At 43.7% G+C, this 25,794-nt stretch overlaps 1 protein-coding gene across 13 annotated transcripts in view; it reads left to right on the plus strand.

Moving 5' to 3' along the window:
• Positions 1 to 25,794, plus strand: part of CADPS (calcium dependent secretion activator) — a 202,736-nt gene that overhangs the window by 91,276 nt on the left and 85,666 nt on the right. For 7 of the 13 annotated variants that reach the window (XM_064723741.1, XM_064723742.1, XM_064723732.1 and 4 more), the window contains exons 7-12: positions 260 to 371; positions 4,249 to 4,388; positions 5,783 to 5,849; positions 13,819 to 13,927; positions 14,926 to 15,138; positions 19,202 to 19,213. In XM_064723741.1, coding sequence (XP_064579811.1) covers positions 260 to 371; positions 4,249 to 4,388; positions 5,783 to 5,849; positions 13,819 to 13,927; positions 14,926 to 15,138; positions 19,202 to 19,213 — 653 coding nt within the window. The remainder of the gene's footprint in view (positions 1 to 259; positions 372 to 4,248; positions 4,389 to 5,782; positions 5,850 to 13,818; positions 13,928 to 14,925; positions 15,139 to 19,201; positions 19,214 to 25,794) is intronic. The other 6 variants (XM_064723745.1, XM_064723733.1, XM_064723736.1 and 3 more) reach the window with 1 other exon arrangement.

Genomic DNA, 25,794 nt, shown 5'->3' on the forward strand with positions numbered 1-25,794 from the left:
AAGACATTGTTCTTTCTAACTAAGAAAATTCTCTCAAACTTGGTTTCGTGCTGCTCCCAGATGCTCTCTTTATTTCCCCAAAGGATCATCATGGGTTTTCCAAACATCTGTCCCACATTTCCCAAATAAGATAATTAATGCCCTTGTCGCTCACAAACCCAACCACTTCAGCTTGTGTCAGACACTTTTTAGGTTAACTCTTTCATGCCTGAGCAGTGTTGCAGCTGAGCTGAACACCTCTCTGTCCTTCTTTTCACAGCTGGGGCACCCAAGGAGACTTCACGACAACCCATGCACTTCCTGCAGTGAAGGTGAAGCTGTTCACAGAGAGCACAGGAGTGCTGGCTCTGGAGGACAAAGAGCTTGGGAGGGTAAGGAGATTTTGAGTTTAATAATGTTTCCTTCTGGCCCTGCTTTTCTAGAGAAATCTCTCCCCTACAGAAATATCTTTGGAGCACAACATGCTCTGCTTTTTTGCCAAGCTTCAGGAGGGGGAAAGAAAGCGAGCTCTGCACTGCTGGAGAGGAGTGCATCTCGCATGCTGTCTTTGTTGTGAGTTTTTAATGGCAGCATTTCAGCTGGCTGTGCCTGCTCTGAGCAAAGGCAGAGGATCTTGTGTGCAATATTGGCAGCCCGGAAAGCCTCAAAGGTTGCTTGCGGAAATGGACATTCCTGAGGCAGAAAAGGGGATTATGCTGAAGCAAAAGAGGGGATTTAAGTTTGGCAAGGGACTGTGAAGTTTCTCTCATATCTGCTGAGCAGCCGGTGCACGGTTTGAGCTTTTGAAAGCACTGACTGCAGTACTCCTGCAAAAGGCTTGGAGCCCTGGCTTCCCTGGGGGTGATGGTGGCTGAGCTGGTGGCTTCAGTGGGGCTGGACTGGGAGTGAAACATGAGGATTCATTGCTCCCATCAATAGTGTTAACAGCAAAGAGCTCAGATTCCCGGGGTATTGGCCACAGAGCAAATCTTCCCATCTCTGCCCCTTGTCTGTGGTCCCTAATGCAATGCCCTGGCACCGATGGCCCTTGATCACTGCAGCCCACAGCTCCAGCATATCTGAGGATGGCACTTTCCTATGGCTTTGGGGCACTTCAGTTGTCCCCATGGATCTTGTGCAGCTGTTTAATTTGTGTTGGCCCCAGGCAGAAGTGGCAGCAAACTCCTTGCCATGCCTTCCTCAGCTTCTCAGGCTGAGATCAGTGTGATGATGACTCCATGAAAATCAGTTGGGGGTAAGAGGACTTGGCACCTCCTGTTGTGGCTCAGCATGACCCAGGTGATCTCCAGGGGCAGCCTGGGCTCTGTCTGCCCAGCCCTGCAGCACTCCATCCTGTCTGTATGGCTATGGCCAAGAAATCCATGGCCAGGAAAGCCACTGATCCTGTTGCAAGCCCAAGAATTATATTTCCAGTTATGGACTAACCTGTTGGGGTGTTTCTTGCTAACTCCATGACTGTTTGTGCCTTGACAAGGAAGAGTCTCTGTTCATTCAACAATTTTCCTAATTAACATGGTTTTGTGTTAATCCTGTTCATAAAAGTTTAAAACATTCTCCCAGGACCTAGTGAGCTGTTGATTTAAATTTATAGCTTTATTGTGGAGAATGCTGTGTGCAATTTTGTCTCATGTAATTCATGTTCATTTTAATTATTTGTGTTTTCATGTTCATGAAGTATCCTTTGTTCTTGCACTTGAGAGAGAGAAAAGCAAAGCTACCCCCTCTTTTCCCCTCTCAACCTTCTCTTCAAAGGCAGTCACAGCCCCTTCAGACTTTCTCATCCACACCTTGATCCTTCCTTTCTCCCTGTCCTCCTTTTTTGACAAAGAGGATGACCCCTCTAAGCTGCAGTACTACAGCTGAAAACCTACAATTGTTTTGCTGCACAGCATCATAATATTTTCAGGATTATTTTCAAAACCTCCTACTTCAAACAGCCTGGCACCCTGCCTTTATCCACTGTGGCATGCTGAGAAGAGCTTTTCACCCAGCCAGCCGCGCTGCCATTCAGGGATTTTCCCCTGAGTGGTTACACTCAGTGCAGCCCCTCTTGCTTTGTGAGCCTTGTTTCCACTGGCAGCCATGAGCACTGCTGACTTTGCTGGTCTTGGGAAGCAATTAGCTGTGCATGTTGTTCTGAGAAAGATGTCAGCACCCAAAGCAACCCCTCTTGCCCTGAAAGGCTGATGAGCCAGCCCTACCAATGTGCTTTAATTCCCAGTCCAGCAGGAAACCATCCCTCAGCCCTGAGTTTCTGCAGGCTGAAGGACACAGGCCAGCAGTGGCAAGTGTGGGGAGCTGGCAGAGATTCCCCCTGGCCCATGGCCACCAGTGCTTTCAGTCGGCCAGACTTCAAAGGGACGCTCGGTGTACCCGGAGCGGCCGAAGGATGACGCGTGTCTGCTCAGGCTGCATCAAGATTTCTTCTTTAAATTATAATGAAACCGGGAGTGTGTTAAGCCCCTGGTGTAGCTGTTGGAGTGGGCAGGAACCTGCCTGCATGGAGAGAGGAGGAAAGCAGGTTTTATACACAAAACACCCCTGCTCAGCCACCCTTTGAGCAGTGGCTTTGTGCTCTGCCAGGCGGGTACAAAGCCCACTTTCTATTGCCAGTGCTGAGCTGGCAAGCGGCCGCCACTCCTCAGCTCACCACTTTTATCCAGGGGAGAACTGGAAAATGCTCCCAAGCCCTGCACTGCTGAATGGGCAGCTGAAGGCATGGGAATACATCCTGACCCTATTGAAGCCAATGGCAAGGCTCCCATGGATTTCAGCCATGCCAGTGCTTCATCTACTGAGGGCAAGGAGGGGAAGAGCTGTGAATTGCAGCACCACTGAGAAAAGTTTTTGTCTTTTGTTGATAAAAGAGTTAGAAATCAAAGCAGAGAGCATCCCAAACACACAGAATGGCTGCTCCCTCACTAAGAGATGCAACTTAGCACAGGTGGATGTTCTTGCATGACCTGGCACTGGGGTTCCTTGGATGCTGCTCAGAGCTTGGGTCTGTCATGGTTCTAACACCCCCTGCCTCAAGGAGAACTCATTTCTCATCTTCAGGATTTGCTTGAATGTGTTTTCTTCCAAGAGTGATGCAGCACAGACTGGTGTTGCTCAGTTATCTGTGTGACTAATAACTGCTTCAGATTCCTCACGGAGAAAGCAATTCAATAAAAGAAGAGATAAATAACATTAATGGATAAGGGTAAAGTTGAGGATCTACTGATGTATACCACAGGCTTTAGAGGAGGCAATAAAATAAGTTTTACAGTAATTCATGAGAGGATAATAGATCAATGACATTTTGGTGGAAAACAGCCCCTAGATTGTTGAATCAGCAGCAAAGTTGAAGAGCAGAGGAATACAAGATTATAGTCTGGGCTGGAGTTTGGCAGGAGCATAGACTAAGCATGAGCAAGAAATGAGTGATGGCAGCACACCAGTTAATGAGGGTGAATGCTGCCATTTGTAAGAATTGTGAAACAATTTGTTTGCGTAAAGATTAATGAATTTAAAGAAGATTCATCTCACTACAGCACAGTGGAAACTTGAATTAATTTGTACCAGGCAAAGTCACCTCTGAGAGTGAAGGGGAGCAGGTGTAGGTGGGAGGGGATTATGCCACCTCAGAGGAAATGTGGAAATACCAGGAGAAGATGGTGGATGTGGTGTTGTCCTAGGGGAATGCTCTGTATCTTACTCTCCAGGGAGCTGCTCTGCTTTGTAGAGGTAATGAATGAGTGGGAAAAGCACAGCTATGATCAGGAAAGACTATTCACCTCTTGGAGCTTTCAGTTTCTTTGAGCCATTGGTGTTCATGTGCAGTCACTGGTGTTGAATGGATGTGCTGCAGCTGGAGATCCTCCCAGCATTTCCTGCTGCATGAAATGGAAGCAGAGTCCTGCAGCCACTCATGTCATGACATGGGATGCAGATTTTATCTGCTGTCATAGCACAGTCAGATGTACCCTCCTGAAATGACAGGAACTGATCATGCAGCTCTGCCTGCACAGCCCTGTGTGCTGACTGAGGACCCAAAGAATATATGAACGAATCTCAAAATAACAAGCTGTACTTTAAAAAAGCAATAAAAAGCCATCCTCATTGATGTGAATAGGCATATCCAGACTGACTTCTAGGACAAAACTAGGTCATCTGAAGTATTTTTGTTACACATTATTAATGTTCCCCGTTAAACCCCATTTTATGAATAATTTTTCCCTTTAACATTATTTGTTTTAATTCTTACAGGTTGTTCTCCACCCTACTCCCAACAGCCCAAAGCAGTCAGAGTGGCACAAAATGACTGTTTCCAAAAACTGCCCTGATCAAGACCTGAAGATCAAGCTTGCTGTGCGAATGGATAAGCCTCAAAACATGAAGCACTCTGGGTAAACATTTGTCTCAACCTAAAGTCATTTTGTTTTGAATGTGCATTAGGAAATTTTGCTTTTTAAGGTTCTCAAAGAGAAACTCTTTTTCTCAAGTTCACAGGAGGTGAAGCAGAAAGATACATATAAAAATGGCATTATTTCAGTCATTTACAGTGCACTTTCCATATTTTAGCATAGTCTTTTTTAATGCATATGAGCCAAACAGTTTAAATTTTAAACAGTTTTCCTCATGGGAAATTATGTTTTTTCCTGTGAGAAATGATAGATGAACTGTCCAACTCTCTTACTGAGAATAATATATTTTTTTAAGTTATTCTGTGTCTCCCTGTATTGATTTCTCAAAATCAGAATCTAAATCTACTAACATTTGATCTACCTATAAAACTCTGAGGTTTATACCTCTTGCTACCAGAACTGAGATTATCTTTCTGTTGATGTTAGCAGCAATAGCCAAAAGGATATTTATTACCTTCGTCTTGGACTAGCCAAGGACTCAAAGCCCACATCAGCATGACTTGGAGTTTTGTGATTTAAACATTCACCAAGTGTATGCTAGATCGCTTCTGGCATAAGGAACCCCTTGCATAACCAAAAATGAAATATTTTTTGTATTTATTGAGCCAGAACTGAAGTAATTATAATGATACATAAAACATATTAATGCTGAATAATATCCTTATGTTTATTATTAGCCTGGTGCTGCCACTAGTTTTGCCAGTGTTTGTGTTATAGTGTCACAGTGGCCAATTCATCACAGAGATTAAATGCTTATTTTGACATTAATTTTTAAAGTTAATTCTTCCTTTGTAGAAAACAGTAAATTCACTCCTCCTCAGAGATTATTCAGTTTGCTTGAATTATCTGTAGCCAAGCAATTTCTTGGATTTCATCTTAGAGCTGCTCAGTGAAGTGCCCTGGTTTAGTCAGTCCAGAGGATATTGAGGTCCTGTGTGCTGGGTTTGATGTAGGAAATGTCCCTCTGTTTGACAGCTCCCCTCAGCAAAATGGTTTTATGAAGGCTAAAGAAGATTTTGGATTTCTCTCCCTTAATTCTTCTGCTGCAAATGCATTCTTCACCCATCCAACCATGTTGTAGCTATTCACTGACACTAAAGAGCTTCAAATCCTGAGCAAGTTGTGAAAGACAAAAGGAAAGAGAGAATTAATACTGTGTTACATTAAGGGTCTGTAAGATTTTTATGTCACTTTCTTTTCAGGTAATCTGTTCAGGCTAGAAATAAACCCATTCATGAATGCTGTTGAGCTTGAGAGTCTTGTAATTGCTCCTTCTTGTGCATTAACTTCAGTTTCTAAGTGTAAACAGAATATAATGAAAAGCAAGAGAACAAATTAACACTTGTGTGCTGAATTCACCTGTTCTTTTCTCCTAGGTATTTATGGGCCATTGGTAAAAATGTTTGGAAGAGATGGAAGAAACGATTCTTTGTCCTGGTCCAGGTAACAGATGTAACTAGAAGTGATCTTAAATCACAACATGAAGTACTTGAGTCTGTCCTCTGGCCATTTTCAGTGCCATGTGATTGATGCTGAGTTGTGGTTCTGTGCAGGGTGGCTGTTAATCATGGATTCTTTTCTAAATGTATGGGTGTTCTCAAGGATATCCCAGTTGCAGACTTCTAGCCTTGAGTTTCCAGATGCACTTGAATGCTTGATAAAATGGAGAATCAATTTTAATAAGGAATTAATGAGGCGAGGAAGAAGCTCAGTCTGTCTTGGTTGGAGGTCCTGGGGCTCTCTTTTGAACCTCCAGGTTAAATTTGGAGCCCATTTGAATCTACAGAAGTTTTATCACTAGCTATGTCAGAATCAGCATCAAATCATTCTTGACATCTATCTTGCCTTCACATTTATTACTGCTTCTCATTGTCTGCAGCTCTCACTGATCATTTTGCAGTCATCGTTTTGCAGTGTCTTCCTTTTTCCCTTTTTTCTTGTTTTCACTTTTTGCCCTCCCTGTCGTTAGACCTGTACATTTGACCACTCTAAAGAATGGAAAGAGGAAACAAGGAAACAGGCAGATGTCCTCTGTAACCTAGAAAGGTTCTGCTCAGTACTTTGTGTGTTAGATCTTCCCTCACCTTCCAAGGACAGGTGAAACCACTGCATTGGCCACAGAAATGTGTGGCCCCAGTGGGAGTGATCCATCTTCACACCAACCTGAGGAAGTCACAGAGTCCTCTTGGGTCCATCTCTCTCCTCTCTGGACTCTCTTGGTGTGTTGTCTCCAAGTGTAAGGAATAAAACCTTGGTTCAGGGTTTTCTATGAAAGCAACACAGAGATGCTCTGATAAAATAACATTGGATCCAACTGAGATCTTGTGACCAGAGATCCAAACTGATCAGCTCAGAGTGTAAAACCCTGCTGCTGATGAGGCAGATGGCAGGTCTGCTGTAGAGGGGCAAAGTGTAGGAACAGACGTGGTATAAACCAGGTGCACCAGACTCCACATTTGGAGCATGCTTGTTTATGTGCTGTCCCGTGCTGGTGAGGAGAGGAGTCCAAGCAGTCCCTCTTCCACCTTAGACACCTGATTTACCTGTCCTAAATCACCTGGGGTAAGCTGGTTCCTTTGTTTTGTGTTAGTTATTGCTCCAAGTTCAGCTGTCTCAATAGGAAGCTTAATTGTATTCAATCCCCTTTTAGCCATCATGACTGGCTTCCATAGCATGAAACTGTGGGGGAGATAAGGAAATCCAACCTTGGGAAGTACAGGAGATTTAGGATGTGTGGGAGCCATGTAAGTAGGAGGCTATTTGGAGAGACTCATTGAGTACCTAGTCCCATAACCAAGTATGATCAGCAGAGGCAGTTAAAGTGCTCATTTTGTACTCCATGTGGGGTCAAAATGACCACAGAGAGGGGGAGGTAGTGTGGACCAGCCACAGGGCACGCCTCTATCTGCCTTTCCCTTTTGGGAACATTTTATACTGACCCTGTTCTTTGGCAGAGATTGGAGGATTGCTTTTCTCTGTATGTTTCCTTTATAATTTTCTGAAATGAAGTTAGAAGTGCTATGGCAGTCCATGGTCACCTGTAGTGCAACTGGTATTGCTTTTCCCTGAGAGACAATTCAGTCCTGTTAGACAAAGTTCTCAGTTCTTTTTTTCCCTGTGAAGAGGGATGCTCCAAAGCAGAGTCATTTTTCCCAACCTCATTTCTCCCATAAGTAATTCTATTGATATTCTTCTGTGCAAGGGTTTGCAGGTTTGGACTTGTCTCTCAGAGCCTTCTGGCCTTTCAGTGTGGTTACAGTTGCTTCTCTGGTTTTTAGCTGCTATAAATTCTTCAGCTTGCTGTGGAATTGAAGCTCTCAGAGTTATTCCATGTTTTCTCATGTTACTAGGTCTGTATTCGTCAGTTGGCATATCAGAGCAGGATTTGGCCAGAAAAGCAATTCATTTGAATAAGATGAGCAGACTTTTGCCCCCAGAGAGTCTCTGTAGCCCACCTCAGAAATTCCAGCTGCCACTGCAGCTTCTCTGTTATGTTACCGTTTGCTCAACATTTGGTGCAATGTAAAGTGTTCTGCCGTACATCAAATATAAACAAGAAACACTCTCTATGCAGTCCCTCAGATGTAGTTTGAGCATATTGAACATGTCAGCAGGCAATAAAGATGGAATAAAAATACTTTGCTGTCCGTATGTTTGTCATTTGCTTTTCATGCAATGCAAAGGATGGGTGCTGATACGAACAGGGATTGGCAGTAAAGGTGTTGATGTCCAGGATGCTCTGAACTCTGCTAAACCACAGGCAGAAAATAACCCCTGCAGGAAGGTGAGCTGGCTCTTGTTACAGAGAGTGGACAAGGAGCAGCCCCTCTTTCAGGAGCTTCATCCACACCAGCCTCCTGCCTGCACCAGAGTTGAGAGATAGAGCCCAAAGCATAAAGTCCATTTGACATATAGTGGTCTGGTCAGTCCCTGACACTGCCAGGAGGGCAAGGCTGTTTGGAGGAGTAACTAAATATTTCCTTTCTGATCCCTTGTCTTTGTCCCTTACCTGTAGCATCTTCTATTGCTACAGCATCTCCTGTTGCTTGCAGAATAACCTCCCCCTCATGGTCTTGTGCTCTTTGCCTCTTTCCTCGTTTCAGATGGACACAGCCTTGATTCCTTCAGTGCCATTGGGTGGTACCACTCTGTCTTCTGGTACCAGTGGTTAAGAAATTCGTGGTAATAAATACTCAAACTCTTCATAACTATTTAAACAAGGCACAAAAGTGCCAAACTGCATGGGTGGCACCAAGGAGGAAGGTGTTGATGGCAGTTTGTCTCTTTTGTGTCAGTGAAGCCTTGCCGCCAAAAACGGAGGCTTTGCGCACGTATGGAGAAAAAGCAGCTCTGCTGGGAGCGCTTCCACTGCTACTTGGCTTGTGTTAAGCCCTGGAGAGAAGGGGAAAGGAGCAATAACTTCCTTGTAATTTGGGTGGAATAATCCCTCGCACCTTCTGTGTCTGTGTAACTGCAAGGGTTATACAGGAGTGAAGTGATTTGTTTGGGTGTAGTGGCTGCGATCAGCTCCTTTGTGTCATTTCTAGACCTGAGCCTCAACTCTCCAGCACCTGCCTTGCTGGGTGGGCTTGGCTCAGCCCCTCAAGGAATGGCATGGCATGGCTGGCAGGGCAAGGGTGTGTGCTCCTCCAGCACTGATCTGTGCATTAAGAGGGGTTAGTTTTCCCTTCCGAATGAATCGCAGTCCTCTCTGTACACTGCCCACCCTTCTCATAGACACCCTTTGAGATGAGCAGCAGAAGAGCAGAATACTGATTAGATGTAAATTACATGGCAGAGACTCGTTACTTGCCTAATTTTAAATCCTGAGATATGCAGTGTGAAAATGATGGCAGAATATGGCCCTGAGCTTGGATGGAAATGGTCCGCAGCATCACAAGCGAGGAAAATGCTTCGTAAAGGCAGCAGTAATGCCAGTGGCAGTGGTAAGCAAAAGCAATTAAGCTATTTAGGGCAAAGTTCTCTGTGACTGGTTAGGAAAGAAAATGTACATCCATTTCAGATGTTGTAAGTGTTTCCTGAGTTGCTGTATCAGCTGCTTGAGCACAGCACACAAATTTCAGCCAGTTTGCCAATTAGACCCTCATGCAGAAGCTGGGATTTTTGATAGCTGGCAGAGCTTGTATTAATTCTTTGCAAGGTCTGATGTGCTGTACTGGCAATAACACCATGGTTGGTTATGGTGGGTTTGCTGGCTTTGCAATAGGAAATTTCTTACAATGATTTTTAAGGGCAAGTGAATTAATTACACTGAGATTTCAGACTGAATCTGTTCATCTCTTATCATAACCCCATTTCAGTGCTCTGGCAGCATATGGGAAGTAACACTCCATGGTACCTGGATGACATGTCTGCTGAGTAGCTTGAAGCAGTTTTCAGCTGATTGTGTCTGATGGTGTTTGCAGAATGTTGCTGGAACCAGATCAACTCTCTGCAGATTAAAACCAGTTGCAGTGTCTACGCCTGGATCTATTGTTCTAGTGACAGACTCCCTAAACTCAGTATAATTTAGACTAATAGTGACAGTCCTTGCTTTTAGCAAAACTCAGCTGACTTGGGATAAAATGAAATGAAGTAAGAGTTCAGTAACTCTGAATATCACCCCAAAATTGAAAATAATTCAGCAGAATTGCAGTGTGGTACACCAGCAGTCCTAGACCGTGGTCTTCAAGCCAAGGTGAATGATCCATAGCTGGTTCCCATAATCATATTAAATCGTGTTTTCTCTTAGACCCTTGCTGAGAACTAGGCATAGATAGTGATTCTTGTAAAATCTGGTGTGATGATACATACAAAATATCTGGAAACTGCTGGTTAAACTGATGCCACAGCTAGTTACACCTGCCTGCAGTAGGTCCTGCACATCCTGCCCAGACTCACAGAGGATGAATTCCCACCACAGCCCTGCCCAGGAGAGCACACACATCTCCTGATTGAAGACAGGAGCTGGGACAACTGTTTTGTGCAGTTTTTAGAGCTGAATGGATATGCTGAGATGTGAAAACTGCTGTTTTCATATTTTTTTCTTAAAGCTAGGTGTTTTCCTCTGCTCATTTTTGTCAGGAAAGGGCTTGGGAGGCAACGTACAGCTGCAACCAGAGGACAAGAGTCTCCCATCAAAGTGGAAAGCTGTATTACAGCTGGCAGTATCTTCGCACAGTTTCTCTCCCTTGGGACAAAATGCATGCTGTTAATTTAGAAAAGGTCCATTAAAGAATTTAACCCAAGTAGGGTGGTGTTGTGTCAACAGTAAAAAAGGGGGAGCAAATGACTGAGCTCAGAGTGTGAGGCATGACAATTAACAGGTTTGAGCAGGATCCTGGGGAAAGCAGTGCTCGCTAGAGCAGGAGTCTCTGGTGGAGAAACCAGGACAAAGTCAGAACTGGTTAATGCATATCTGCTGTATTTATTAATCAGTTGGATTATATAGCTGGTGACAGAATATGGTCAAGTGCCAAGAAAGTCAGATTTAATTTAGCAGCCTGGGAATAGTGAACTTTGGCATTTGTCTCCTGCTGTCTGCTTCCCCTTTACTGAAATTCTTTGTCTTTTCCCCCACCTTTTTTTTCCCTTATGTTCTTTTGTCTCAAATTATTTCTCAAAGTGTTTTCCCCTCTTTGTAATGAACCAACCAGGGGTGCCTTGGATTAGTTCCCTTCTTTTACTTTCTCTCAGTTCAGCTTCCTTAGATGCTCCTTTCCTGGCTGTCATCAAGTCCCTGGATGAAATCCCAGCTGCTTTGTGAATTTGTCCCTCACTGGGCAGAGATTTCTCCTCTGTCTTCCTTCAGTTTCCTCTCTGTATCTGTGTTTTTTCCAATTACTCAAACCATTCATCTTGCCCATCCCATCTGCTCGCTCGCTCTCATACTCAGCTATGGTTCAGAGTGAACTCAGCAGGCTGTAAGATTAATTTCTGCTATTAACTGTTTCACTTGTCTGGCCACTTCTGAGCTTTACAGAAAGCAGGCTCTGTAAAGCACAATATTTTGGAGGACTGGTGAAAGGCAAGTGCAGTCTTCTCTTGACCCTACAGTGTTGTTCTGCAGCAAAGCACAACTGTGACATACTGAGCTTTCTAGAATCTCATTTTCTTGGGCTTGGCTTTGCCACTGCTTGTAAAAGGAAGGAGCCACATGGCACTGGTAGCCATGGCACCAGCTTCTCTCTGACCCCAAGCAGTAAATGCTCCAGGCAGCAGGAGAGGGCACCCAGGCTGGTCTGCCAGTCCTTGAAGTCAGTGGCTTGAGTTGTTTAGATGCAGGCACTCTGCATGGCACAGGTGGCACCTCTTCCAGAGGCCATCATTAGCTTTGTCCTCTCTCCAGCCTGATCCTTGGCTTGCTCCTGCCAGCAAGCTCAATTCCTGAACTTGGGCTTCTGAGCTGTGTGAGTAGAGAAGAAGTAGAATGTGAACCTGGATGAGCCCTGGCTTGCTGCCTATTACAGACCCACCTGCAGGTTTCTCTTGAAGGTCTCTTCTAATAACAATGTTCTTTCAAGGAAATCCTGTGCATTCTAACAGGAGAGATCAGTCTGCTTTGCCTCTGTCCCAGGATGGCTCCACCAGAGCCTACTGTCTACACCTGTCATTTATAACCTTTAACATACAAGCACTGAAATGCCCTTTTCCCTACATTGCCACTGTGTTGCTATGATTGTCTTATTGATAAGGCAGAAGAATATTTTCTGGATCCAAAGAGGAGTGAAATTACTTGTATATGAAGAAGCCCAAAATTCAGACCTCATGTTCAGGGTCAGAGAACAACAGCTGAACTACTGAATGAATTACCTGTTGCTATGGACCATACAGGAAAAGCAAAAAAGCATTAGTGGTATTAAGGTTCTCAATAAATGTCAGCACAGGTTAGCACTGACTTATTTCAGGAATTGCATTTATCATGCAGTCCGTGAAGTTCAGGCTGTCTAACGCAGAGAAATCGAATCCTTACCGCTCAGACGAGATCTCTAGGATTTTCCCGTAAATAAAGCACATTCCGGAGTTTCTCCAGGAGGTGGCAGCAACATACTGCAAGTAGGACTGAATGAACGCCGCAGGAGTCTGAATGTTGTGCTGAGGGGCACTGGGTTATTTTTAGATTCCTTCGTGTTAATCTTTTTAATTTTTGTGTTGCCCATACGATGGTAGGCATGCAAAGTTCAGAACAGGGAATATGCACTGGTGTGCTCCTGCTATTGGTCTGCTACTTGTCAATCTTCCGTCAGTGCTGGTAGTTTTAAGGAGGATGCAAGATGCTTAAAGCATCGCTTTTAGTCTTACTCCCACAAATGTGTTAATGATAGAGTTTATTCTTAGGTGGCTTTTGGAGCTGTTCCTGGAGGAAGGCTCGGTGCAGGCAGGGCTGCTGGAGCAGGCTGGCAGCGAGCAGAAGCCCATAGAGGGCAGCAGTAAACCGAGTGGTGTCTGAGGAATGCTGTGCCAATAGACGGGTCCCCCGACTTCAATCAATTACATTTTATTAGTGAGAGATGCCACTAAAATAAGTGTTGCTTGCATCTTTGTAGCCGAGCAATTTGACTGCAAACCCCTCAGCCCATCCATGCTCCCATCTTTCAGGATCTCTCCCAGCTTCCAAAAAATGACAAGCGCAATTCATTGCCACCCACCAGAGTTTTAAAGTTTCTTCCAGAGGTCAAGAAAATGTCCAGACGAATAAAATTACGTCAGGCGTCCAGGATGTGACACAACCTTAACAAAGTCATTTGAAATCATTTGACAGTAAATTTCCCTGTGAGTTCCTCGCCCGGGGCACGGAGAATCCTCTCCTCCGCTGGCTGGATGAGCTCCTTGCCGGCCGTGCGGATCGCGGCGCGCCGGGAACGCGCGGGGCTGATGCGGCCTGATGGGCTCCTACGGGCGATCCCGAGCCCCGCTCAGCCCCGCAGCTGAGCCGGCTTCCGTCAAGAGCCTGACATTGAATGTATCGTGTCATGCAGATGGTACCTCAGAGGAGTGAGAGCTGCCATTTACAGCACTGATGACAACAACTGCCGAGATCAGTGGCATCTTAAGATTGCTTTAATATGACTGGCACCTAGCAATTTAGCTCACATTGTTTGTGACAGGGTGTCACTCTTGCACTTGTCTGGGGATGAATGATAGAGGGTTTTAAGCCGTAGAGCTTCCTCTTTTGGAGGAAATTAAACCGCTGTATGTACTGATGCGGAGAATGAGGTGCGTGCTGCAGGAGGGTGTGCTAAGAGAGGGCTTTGCAAAAGCCTGGTAAGAAGTTGAGTCTGTCTCTTTCTCTAATGGGTAATGATCATCCAAATTACCCCGCCATCCCCCGTCCCTGCAAACGCCCTGTAAGCGCTTTGGATTGCCTTGTGGTGGTCACCCGGTGCCATCTTAGGTTTGTGGTTTTCCTCAGGTTAGTCAATATACATTTGCTATGTGCAGCTACCGGGAGAAAAAAGCAGAACCTCAAGAGCTGCTGCAGCTCGACGGATACACTGTGGACTACACCGACCCGCAGCCAGGTACAGGTGGCAGCTCCCTCACCACTCCAAAGGGGCTCCCCTCTCTTCCTCTCCCTGCCTGCTGCTGAACTCTGACCAGCGTTATTCTAAATATGTTTGTGTTTATATTGATCATTAGCAATGCATGGCTTTACTATAAACAGATCTAAGGGACAGAGCTAGGAGTTGCACCAGAGGAGGGAAGGACTCATCTCTTCTGGGGAGCCTAAGTGAATTAGACACTTAAATCCCAATGGAATTTTATTGTGACCTGAATGCTCAAATTGAGTAATGGTTCTAACCTGTGCCTTCAGATTATATTCCCTAAATAAAAGGCTAGCAGCTATGCTTGTCTTTGTTGTGGGAGCATTTTTGCCTGCCCCATTCTCACTAGGATGGATGTCAGTGCATGGAAGGGGCAGGGACAGAAAGCCCCTGGTACCTGGAGGTGCCTGTTGGTGGCTGAGACCCTTATTCAAGTGGACAAGCACTGTTTTTCTTTTATTTCAGTGGGACAGCTTGCTAAGCATGGCGATCCTCACCATGCCCTGGGTAATGGTGTCCCCAGAGGAGATGAGAAAAGATATAGTAGGTTGTTTATTCCCTTAATTCTCATATCAGGGAGATGGGAGGATGAGTGCCAAAGCAGGGCAAAGATAGAAATAAGGATATCACCCAAGGACCTTTTTCTGCAGTGTGAGCACTGATGCTTTCAGACTAATGGGGAACCTCCCTCTCAAACCCCATTTTTAATTGGGCTCCAGTGGTGCCCACATGGAACTTGCACAGATGGAGCTGTAGGGTGAGAGAAACAATTAATCCAAGTGTGTTGGGGCATGTTTTAGTAATTGGCTTACCTGGGGACCTGTGGGCTGTGTTGCAGGAGAGGGGACTGAATTGGGGGCAGCATGGGACTGGGTAAAGAAACACCCAAGCAGTGGTGGGGTGGGAAACAGGGGGAGATCTCCTGGCTGGCCTCAAAGTCTGTGAAACTACATTGTCACTTCCTTTCCTGCCAGGTTTGGATGGTGGCAGAACATTCTTCAACGCTGTGAAGGAAGGAGACACGGTGATTTTTGCGAGTGACGATGAGCAGGACCGAATCCTGTGGGTCCAAGCCATGTACAGAGCCACTGGCCAGTCTCACAAACCTGTGCCACCTACCCAAGTGCAAAAGCTAAATGCTAAAGGAGGAAATGTACCCCAGATAGACGCTCCAATCTCTCAATTTTGTAAGTAAATAAGTTCTCCTAGACAGCCAAAGTCTTTGATGGAAAGATTTTCTGCACTGATGTAAATCAATATTCACACATGTGTTTCTGATTTCAAAACAAAATGTTCTTTCATTATTATAAAGCTTCTTTTTACATCAGTAGATCTAGAAGCAGTTAACCTGTGTATTTGACAGAACCAAACCCAAGAAACAAAATTCCTTGGGGAACTTGTCAATGGGTATTTTAAAGTGCAATACTTGATGGAGGAGAGAGACTGGGATCTGAGAGCCTGAAACCCACCTTGCCTTCCACAGACATGTGTTTTACCCCCACACAATAAATTGCACACCCAGATCAGAGCAATTCATTAGCACCATTAGCTGTCTGTCAAATGCATCATGTGCTCAAAACTACAGGTGCAAATCTTGCAAGTATGAAATGCACACACAAAAAGAGGTCTCCTGTTGAATATTCAACTGTAGGAAAACATATGGTATTTTTAACAGGTTGCTTTGCAGGCCAGTTAGATGTGAATTTAAAGCAATCATCTTTTAAGCTGTAGCTATGCTGCATGTCCTATGCAGTTACACACACTTTGCTTCATCTGAAATTTAGAGCAATTTCTTTTCTCTTACAAATCTAATTTGATTATAAACCACATAAATGCCTCTTCACTCATTTTTCTTGAAGGTCTCCATCATCTGCAGCCCCTTTATTATGTAACATACAGCTTTTCTTGATAGTTTCAACAAAATTTAAGAATTATTATCATTGAATATAAGTAAAATAAGGAAAAGTGGTAAATATTAAAGAATTCTTCTGATTAAAATAGATTTCAGCTTTTTAAAATAGTCTCTGTAAAGCAGTTATGGAGTATATTGTTGTAAGGAACTCAGAAAATCTGAGCTTTCCTTATCAATAGCATTTGACCATCTTCTTCATGTCAGTATTTATAGAAAGTAACAGTACAAGACATACAGCTGTATTACCAGTGCTACAGCAGAAAACCTCTGCTTGCTGCTTTTTAATTTTTTTGTGTCTTCCACATGCCTCTGTGTTTTGGCCTCCCTTCTGCTTTGCCTTGCTGCTGCTGCAAGTGAAACGTGGTGTGATGCAGTGTGGTAACCTATAGTCAGTGTTTTCATTTCAGTGATCCTCATCCCCTTCGTTGCAGTCACTGACTTTGGGAGTGCAAGGTGTAAACAACTAGGGTTGGCAAGGAAGAATAGTTCTTAGAAAGCCAAAATGGGAGGTGGGAACTGGCCTCTTGCAAGTGGGACATTTTCTGACTGTGATAAGCCTCTAGGCCTGGCTGAGCCTAGAGCATTGTGCTGACCTGAGAGCATTCCCAGGGATTTATGTCCCTCTGCCCAGAATGTTTAATCAGAATTCGCAGAAGTAGCAGGTACAGGTCCTTCTACTGCTGCTTTTTCATATGCTAAAAGCCTTCAAAGCATAGCAAGGCGGAGTAACAGAGGGATTCTGCCCATGGCTCCCTCTCCTAAAAAGTGATGCTGAAGGCTGCTCCTAGTTGTGGGGTTGGTGCACTGGAATGCACTCCTGTCCATCCCAGCATGATCCCTGCAGAGTAGGATCAGAGCAGAGAACATCAAACTGAGGAAACACCTTTCCTTCCACTCTTCTCCCATCCCTGCACACATCAAGCTCGGAGAATTTTTCCACTGGGTAAATTCCTGATATTTACAGAGTTTTCAGTTCACCAGACCAGTATGAGGGGTCAGGTGAGGTGTTGCTTTCTAAGACACATCATAAGCAAAATCTGCCAGGATTTTGAGGAGGAAAAGGCATTGCCCAGGGCTGTGGACACTTGGGTGTATGATTTGCTTGCGCAGCCAATCCCTGTGTTTGTGGGAGAGCTGAACCTCTCTGCTTAGGGTACCTGGGGTGGAGAAGGGACAGCTGGCTTGTCCTAAACCTTGCCACGGATCAGGGAAGTCAGTGACTGGGCCCAGGAGTCAACTCTGCATCTGCACAGCCCAGCATGTCCATCAGAGCCTTGTGCTGCTTGTGGTCCTCCAGACTCAGTCTGACTGTGCTCAGAGCTATAGACGTGCCACAGGCTTGACCTTGTTTTTGCATCTCGCTCACTTGCCAGGAGGCAGGGCTCCCTCATCCTTGCTTCTGGTGAAAACAGCCAAGATTTCACCCCCTGGGCCCTCCAGGGCATTCGAGGGAGTCAGGATCTGACCTCAGTTTCTCTCACTTGTTCTGATGCCAGTACCAGCTCCAAATCTGGATCATTTTACTTTTTATAACACCACCACCCTCTTTCCATCCACAATGTCTTTTTCTGTAAGTTGCACAGCATCAGTCTCCCATTTTTGCTGCAAGAGCTCGAAAACCCTCTTGGATGTGTTGTGCCAAAGCCTGGGAGAGAGAGACTAGTTGGCTCATCAGTCCATCAGTGTGATGACTTAATACTTGAGCATCTTCTGGGCTACTGTGTTTTGTCCTTGGTTTTCCTTCCTCCTCCCCCTTTTGATCTAGATCCCTCTGACAGGTCTTTGTGCACATCCTACAAGAGGAGGAGGGCAACATGCCATAATACACCTTCATCTCAACAGGAAAGGCTGCTCATTTTTCATATTTCAGCATGTATACATGGCAGTGCTCATTGCAAAAGTCATAGGGCACAACAGTTAAATGATCCCGAGCAACAGTGAGTCATGCATGCCACATATGGGGAGTCCTAAATGCACAAATGCATATCTCAGCTCCTTCAGTCTTGAAATCCGAACATACCAAGTATTGCATTTTTAAAAGGGTCTAGGTTTGTTATTGGTTTTGTATTGGCTTGGGTGTTTTGGTTTGGGGTTTGGGTTGTGCTTTTTTGTTGTTTTTTTGCCTGCGGAAAGGTAAGGACTTCTGTGAGACATTTTATTCTTGTACGTTTATCTCTATACCTGTCATATTTTTTATTTTCTTTGTGCTTATTAGAGGCTATGGTGAATGAGGATGTGCAAAGAAGTAAATGTTAAGCCATTTGACGAGTAACTGTTGTTACAGCTTCCATGTCGTAGCAGTCCGAGACGGCTCATGCGCATGCATGCACACGCACAGAAAATCCAGCCCTCCGAGCCTGGCATGGAGCTGTCTGTGGCACAGAAACTTGGGAAGCACATATCTTGCTGTTTGGGAAACTTGGGAGAAATAGTAAATTCCATTTGGCTCCCGCCTCTTTTGACTCAGTAAATATAAAGTTTGAGCAGCACTCAAATTCTCATCTGCAGTTCGATGGCAGCACTTGACTTAGAAGTACACAGACAGCTCCGAACCAGGGTGGAGTTTATTTTATTTGCAGTTTAAGTACTGAAAAAATAGATCCTGCTATTCATTAATTTTTGTATGACTTACAGTTCCTTTTACGTGGGTGAACAATACCTGTTAGAGTGAAAAGTTTTGCTTCTTTTGTTTTGCTACAATTTCAAAGAAAAACTCCATTTACACAAAGCTGTGCTTTTCTCCAGTGTTCGCATTATAAAAGAAAAAACCCCAAACTGTTCTTGTTTACTGTTGAAATCATTCACAGTATTATAGTCAATAATGCTGCCAATACATATTACACCTTTTGGCAATATTTAAGCTTCATAAAAGTGGTCACTTGTCTGAAAGCACCAATCTTTGTTCTGTGTTAGTGATGTATCAAAGAAAATTCCCAAACGTGCTCAACATTTTTTTTTCTTGAAACCCTTTTTTTTTAACATGAAAGATTGGTCTGTACTTGTTTTACGTATCATTTGTGGTTATATTTAGTTTGCAATGTCTGTTTATATTTAATAACTGTTAATCACACCATATACAATGAGTTGGATGTTTTGAGAATTTGTGATGATTTGTTCCCCCATAATAAGTAGCGAGGTTTATTGAGCTGCTTGAGAAATTTTCAGCTATAAGTGGTTTTCTTTTTGGTTGGTTTGATTTTCTTTTAAGTTTCTTTTTCATTCTTTGCTTGAACCCAAATATTTAGCTGCTAGGTTAGGGCTCCTGTCTGCTTTCCTGAGCCTTGTTGCTAGTCTTTATGTTATTCTGGTTTGTTCCTTCTTACCCTGCTAACTTCTAGCTGGACTCAAGGGTAAGTGCTTCCCTGTAGCTAGCACAGCTCAGATAATCAGACTAGATTATCTGACATATGCAATGTGCTTTTTTTTTTCTCTTAAATCTTTCTCATGTTTAGATTTTGTAGTACAAACTTTCCATGTTATTTTCCTGAATTGAGATTTGAAATGTAAGTTTCCATACTGAAATTGGGATGCATGTGATGTTTGCATAATTGCCTTCTCTCCCTGGCTTTCACATTGGCATCAAGTGATCCTCTTAGTAAAGCCAATCATTAACATTTCTATTTTTCATTCCAAGATGTAAATAGTAATTAACATCACAATAAAACTGTAAATAATACCTTCTTTTGTTTCATGGAAATTACATCTAGTTGACTGCTTCCTGCCTGAAAACAGATCATTTTGCACTCTGACAATATCCTTTCTCTCCGTGCCGATGATTAGCTTGGTGCAGCGCACCAGAGTGCAGGGCTAACCATGGACACCTCAAAGCATAGAAAGGTAGGGCAGGAGACCCCAAGAGACCCAGAGAAGGTGCAGGACTCCAGAGGAGGCCCCCAGAAACCCCTCCACACATGCCCTGTGAAAAGAGCCCTGAATCATCGAGGTTAGATTAGCTCCTCTCCCATTAACTCGGCAGGGAATGATTTCAGCAGCCAGTGGCAGCTCTCTGGGTCACCCTGCATTTGGAGATGCTGGCCTTCTCTGACTTAAATGCATTTCTCATGGTGCTGCTGTTTCCCCAAATTATTATTAATTATTGTTTTAGCATGGGTCTCAGTCACCAATCAAAGCAGTGCTATTCAAAAAATAAACCAGGGGAATTGCTATTTTACTTTTTCCCACTGGTATACCTACTTTGCAAAAGATAAAAGCCCAGACCTGTGCTGTAAGAGAGCTTTTCCTCAGTTTGTTCAGTCCTAAACACACCCAGTAAAAATCCTTTATTGGTGTTAAAGTCTTCTGTAATATCTGGTGAGTGCCTGCTTTCCTTAGGAGGGAATAGCATCAGTGGGTCATGAGAGCTGGCAAATATGTATCCGGAGTATCTGAATGCAATTATGAGAAGGAACAGGCGGTGTCATCCCTCTTGGCCATCAACAAGACTCCTTTTTTCCTTCCTCCTCCTTTTATTTCTTTTTTCTTCTTTTTTCCTATGTGTGAGTATGTGCGTGTGTGTACAAATATCCCCCTGGGTAGCAGGCAGAATTCCTTCTCAGCAGACACTTTCTTTTTTCTTTCTTTATTTTGTTTTCTAAATGTTTGGATTTCCAAAGATAATTCTTATCAGACTTTACTGCAACAAAAAAAAACAACCCACAAAAGTTTAATTTCAATGAAATACAGATTTTTGCCACTTTGAAAGAAAGAAAGAAAGAGTGAATGAATGAACGAATGAATGAACCTGGGTTTGGCAACATTACATGTATTTGCACTACAATGCATCGCTATCTTATTAGATTATTAGTTTTGTGCTTTAATTGCTTTACTTTTTTAGATAGTTAAAGATATCATGAGAACGCTGCTGTGTCTTCTGTATTGTCAACTTGCAGATGCTTCATTGCAGGAATGCAGAATTAAAATGTTAAATCAGTCTCATAACCTGCATGAATTTAAAACTAGCCTGTAAATCTCTTTTACATTCTTAAGAAGCCTGGAACTAACTTATGAAATACAAATTCACAGGTTTCTGCAGCCATCCAATTCAAAATATTTTAAGTAGTTATAAAGATGCTGTGAAACAATGTTTTATATTATAAATAGCTGTTCTAAAACTGTGTTTTTAACTTGCCACACAAGGAATTATGTAAGTGCATACTACAAATTCTTATTCATCTAACTGCCAATCCTTAGACAACTTAGATTGCAATTCAGTGCCTGGTGTGTCTGGTGATTTACAGGAGCATTCATAACAATTTATTAAAATTCTAACTGAAGCAGAAAAGAATTTGTTTGCAGCAGGGAAAGAGCCATAAGCCACCGGAATAAACAGCCCATTATATTTAAACCTGTCTTCTAACATGCAATAATATGAAGGGGAAAGAAAGAGCTCTTGGCTCTGCAGCTGAGAGGCAAATTGAGACTCCTGCAGCAGCCACAGCTCCGCACAGGGAGTGGGTTTGGGGAGCAGGTTTGGGGAGGAGGTTTGGGGAGCAGGTTTGCAGAGCCCTGAGCACACACACATCACTTCTCAGAGGTAGCAATGCCACAGTGCACAGTGAGGAGGGGATGTGGGAAGTCACCAACCCAGCACTGCCAGCAGTTCAATCCACCTGGCATTTTAATCCAGGTACAGGGATTCAGTGTTTCTCCCTCCAGAACATCAGTATTTGCTAGTGAAGTCTCTTGCTCCACACAGGCAAACAAAATGGGGTTTTCAGGCACTTCCTTGGGTATTTCTTTAACAAGTCACAGCCCAAACGTGTCCGTGAGCAGGAGTTGCCCCTCAAGGCAGGCAGTGGGTTGCAGTGGGCACTCCATGAGCCACCTGCCGTGGTGCATTGCTGGCCAGGCTGGAAAAGTTCTCCCACTTTGCCCAGCCAGGCCAGCAAAGACTTTTCTAGAAATATCTGTAAATGAATAGCTGCCATCAATCATTGTCATTCCTTTATTTCATGTCTCCTGATGAGGTTGACTAGTGTCATTGTTTGTTACTGTCCAAACCACATCTTCATTCTTGTAATGTCAAGCAGATATGACAAGCACACATTTTCCAGATGAGTAAGATACAAAGTCACCTTTTAATTTACAGTTGTTTGGGTTTTTGTTTGTTTGGTGGATTTTTATTTTCTTGCAACAGGGAAATGTGTTGTAAAATTTACTAGATTTTCAGTTGCCTTTGGTTCTAAAACAAAGTCACTCATTAATGAAAAGAAACAAATCTGGAGTAAGAAATTCTTACAATAAAATGGCTACCTAAAGCCTTTTATAACAAGAATTCTTTTATGGAGCTTGTCCCCCGCTATTAACTTCACTGCTCTCAAAGCAAAATCTGCCAATATTATTGCTGGAGCAAAAGAAATGCAGAGAGCAGGGAAATACATTTAAGAAAAAAAAAAGAGATTTGACTGGTTTGTCTCTTCCTTTTAAATAACAGATAGATAAAGAGAAATACAGCCCTCAGAGAACCAAATAGTGGGACAGTCCTTTGGTTTCCTTGATTCTTGTTACTGTGAAATCTTTGTGTTCCTGACACTGGCAGATTTTTAAGATTCTGATTTCAAACACATGTAGAGAGGGTGTGTGTGACAGGGTCCAGTTAATGGAGTCAGCACAAAATGCAAACTGGATAAAAATGGACAAAATAAACCCAGCAGTATTAAACAAGGCAGTAATGCAGGGGACCAAATGTTATATAAAAGGCCAAAGTCTGCAGTTTTGCAGAAGAAAGGTTTGTGGAGCCTGTGCTGGCCATGTCCCTCCACTGGCAGCCTCCCTCCTGAGACCACCATCGAACACCTTTCAGCTGCAGTTGTGTGCAGCTTGTCTAAATATGTAAGATAACTTTTGTGGGCCTGCAGCAGCATTTCAGCTGGGGCCCCGAACAAAGAACACCAGCGAGCTTGGCACGGCACCTTGGGAAGGGATTGCAAATTACTGGAGCATCATATAACTTTCTTTCTTCGGTTTCTCCTTCCTTTTTAGCTAGAATAACAGAGCAGGGTCAAAAAAGCAGCTGTATTTGACTGAAACAATTAATTTAAAGTACTTAAAAATTTGCTGTACAGTTTGGGTGTGAACATTAGCAATTCTTGTTTTGTACTTTAAAGTCACATTCAGACTGTATAGGCCGTTTTGAAAGAAGATGGATTATACATAAAATTTATTTCATATGCAGATGTTGGCATTCTTGTAAATTGCAGATATTTGTCTGAAGCAGAGTATAATATATTTAGAGCTGTTATTTTCTTTTTTTGTGTTGCCTACGAAGTTTAATGTTTTTGGTATAATTTGATTAATGAATTTCATTTTTAAAAGTGAGCCCATTGGAAAAATCAAATGCAAAAATAATTGCAAAGTGTATGGGATGTTTATTTAGAATAATTAAGGGAAGATGAGTTTAGTATAGGATTGACTTCTTTAACCTGCTCCTTATTTTTAAGAATTTTGGCCCCAATTAACCATCTGGCCCACAGCTGATATTCCAATTAAAAGAAATACACATTTGTATTACCATTCTCCATAGACATCTCCTGTTCCCATTGTGACAGCTGTGTCCCCTGGGTGGGTGATGTGCACCCACCCAGCCCTGCATCTCTGCTGGTGCAAAATGGTTTGGCCATGCAAGAGCTGCAGTGCTGGGCTGTGCAGGGAGAGCTGCAGCTGCTCATCCTCCTTCCCATGGCAGAAATCTACATTTTAAATCACTGACTGAGCAGAAGTCATGTGCATAATGCTTTTCTGGTCACTTGAGCTCGCACAGTGCCATGTCTGATGTCTCTCTCTTCATGTGGTTGTTCTGATGAGGAGAGATTTGGGGCAAATGAGCTTTCGAGCAGGCACCCAACGGAAGATGTGGCTTCAAAGTGTTTAATGAAAGTAAAATTGCCCCTGATTATGGCCAGTTGTGAAGGACATTTAATCACTGTGTCTGTTCTCACGCTTGTCAGGGAAGTGTCTGTGCCCCTGCCTTGGGCAGGGTGATTGTAAAAAGCCCAGCCAGACCCTCAGCTCTGTGGAAGCCAGCGGCGCTTCAGTCGCTTCCCACCAGCAGAAGGTCTGCTCTGTGCCCACCTTGCTTAGAGAATGTAATATGGGAAAAAGCTTATTAGTCTGGAATAAAAAATACTCATTTCAAACATGCTTTCTAGCACATATGCTCAAAAAGGTTCACCAGCTAAAGGGCTAGAGGACTCTTCCAATTTCCAGCTGATTTACTCGGCTCTCAGAGCCTCGTTGGCTGAGCAGGAGGATTGACAGTGTATCAGGGCTCCTAATTGAAAAGTAATAAAATCTCTGAGCAAAACTGGCAAATGAAGGCCTCCAGCCAATTTGTCAGCTTGCAGTCAACTCCGAGGAGCCGGGCAGAGCAGCAAGCCATTAAAAATAGTCTGATAATAGCTGCTAAAACATTTTCCGGGCACCGGGGATGGAATGAAAACAGCACAGCCGAACTCTTTGGGAGTGAATGCAATCAAATCCATCTTGGCCCAAAGGGACAGAGACAATGGGGCAGAAAGCTGTCAAAACAGACAGGAGCCAGTCTGTGCTGCAGGCCACAGGGCTGGGTGGGCTTCACATCCCATGGCCAGGGAGGCTGCAGAGGTGCCATGGAGGTGATGTGCTCCCCAGGGAGGTTGTTCCCATCCCCTGAGCCAGCCCTTGTGCTGCCACCTCACTCAGCACCATCGGCAGCTGCTTCTGCCCTGGTGCTGAATGCACAGCAGGGAGAGGGAGGGGTTTGGGTCCTGGGAGAGAGGCAGGGATAGGAGTCAGCAGGGCCCCAGCACATACAGGGGAGCAGACCCTCAAAAATTAATCCTCTGTAGGAAAAACATCAGTGTTTATTCAGTGGGGTTGTAGTGAGGAAAATTGCCAGCTACAGCTGAATTAAGTATTGCTAGCAGCTAATTGAAATGTTACATGTTTCAATTTGTCTGATTTCTTTCCAGTGAGTGATGTTATTTATACAGTTTGTATATAGATAACGACAGACTATACAGAAAATGTAAAGATTGCTACCAATGATCATTACTATGTGAGAGCACTGACACAAATGAGGTATTTGGAAAGACATACCATCCTTCACGGCTAAATATTGAATAGAAAAACATATATCAAAGAACATTCTCACTCTCATTTAAAACTTTTTTTTTCTTTTTAATTAAGGATTTTTGGGGGTTTTTTTTCTGGTAAAGAGGGATTTTGTTTTAAAACAAATACAGTTACCATATACTCCTGCTGCGGAAAACTGCATTTTTGTGTCCTTTCAGCCACATTGTTTCAAGGCCACCCAGTTCCCCTAGGAGGCTATAAACAGGGGAAGGATTTAAATCCTATTTTCTTTGTCGAGGATTTGGCAAGAACCCATATAGTAGGAAGCTGAGCACAGACAAAACCAAGTGAAAGGTGTCCTTTAATTCCCCAGCGGCTGCTAGAACAAAACCTGCTCCCAGCGGGGTCCTGGCTGGCCGCACCCAGGCTGGCTTGGAGGCTTCATTTCAACTGCTGAATTCGGTGTAGTTTAGTTAACCATGTTGAGATTAATTAATTAGCCCCTAGGAGTTAGTGCCCATAAACGTCACCCAAAGCAGAGAAGTGTGAATACGTTGAGGCTGTTAATTCACCCAAAAATGGCAGCTTGTAATCTAGGCAGAGGAAATTCAGTCTCTCCATCGGGATGACTGGCAGCTCCGACGCTCTGTCGGGTTACTGCCTCTGTGACAACAAACTACATATCAATTTAACTTCTTAGCAATGCTTAAAAGAGCATCTTTTTATTTCAGTGAGGTAGCATTTAAAGTTGCTGTTAGGAAAAAAAAATTGCCGTGGGGAAGACAAACATTGGCATTTGGAGAAAGAACAACGTAACTGGTGTGATACCTAGAAAACCTAGTAAATGTAGAGGGAAAAAGCTGTAACTTCATTAGAATGG

Source organism: Zonotrichia leucophrys, chromosome 12, assembly GCF_028769735.1.
Source record: "Zonotrichia leucophrys gambelii isolate GWCS_2022_RI chromosome 12, RI_Zleu_2.0, whole genome shotgun sequence".
NCBI lineage: Eukaryota > Metazoa > Chordata > Aves > Passeriformes > Passerellidae > Zonotrichia > Zonotrichia leucophrys.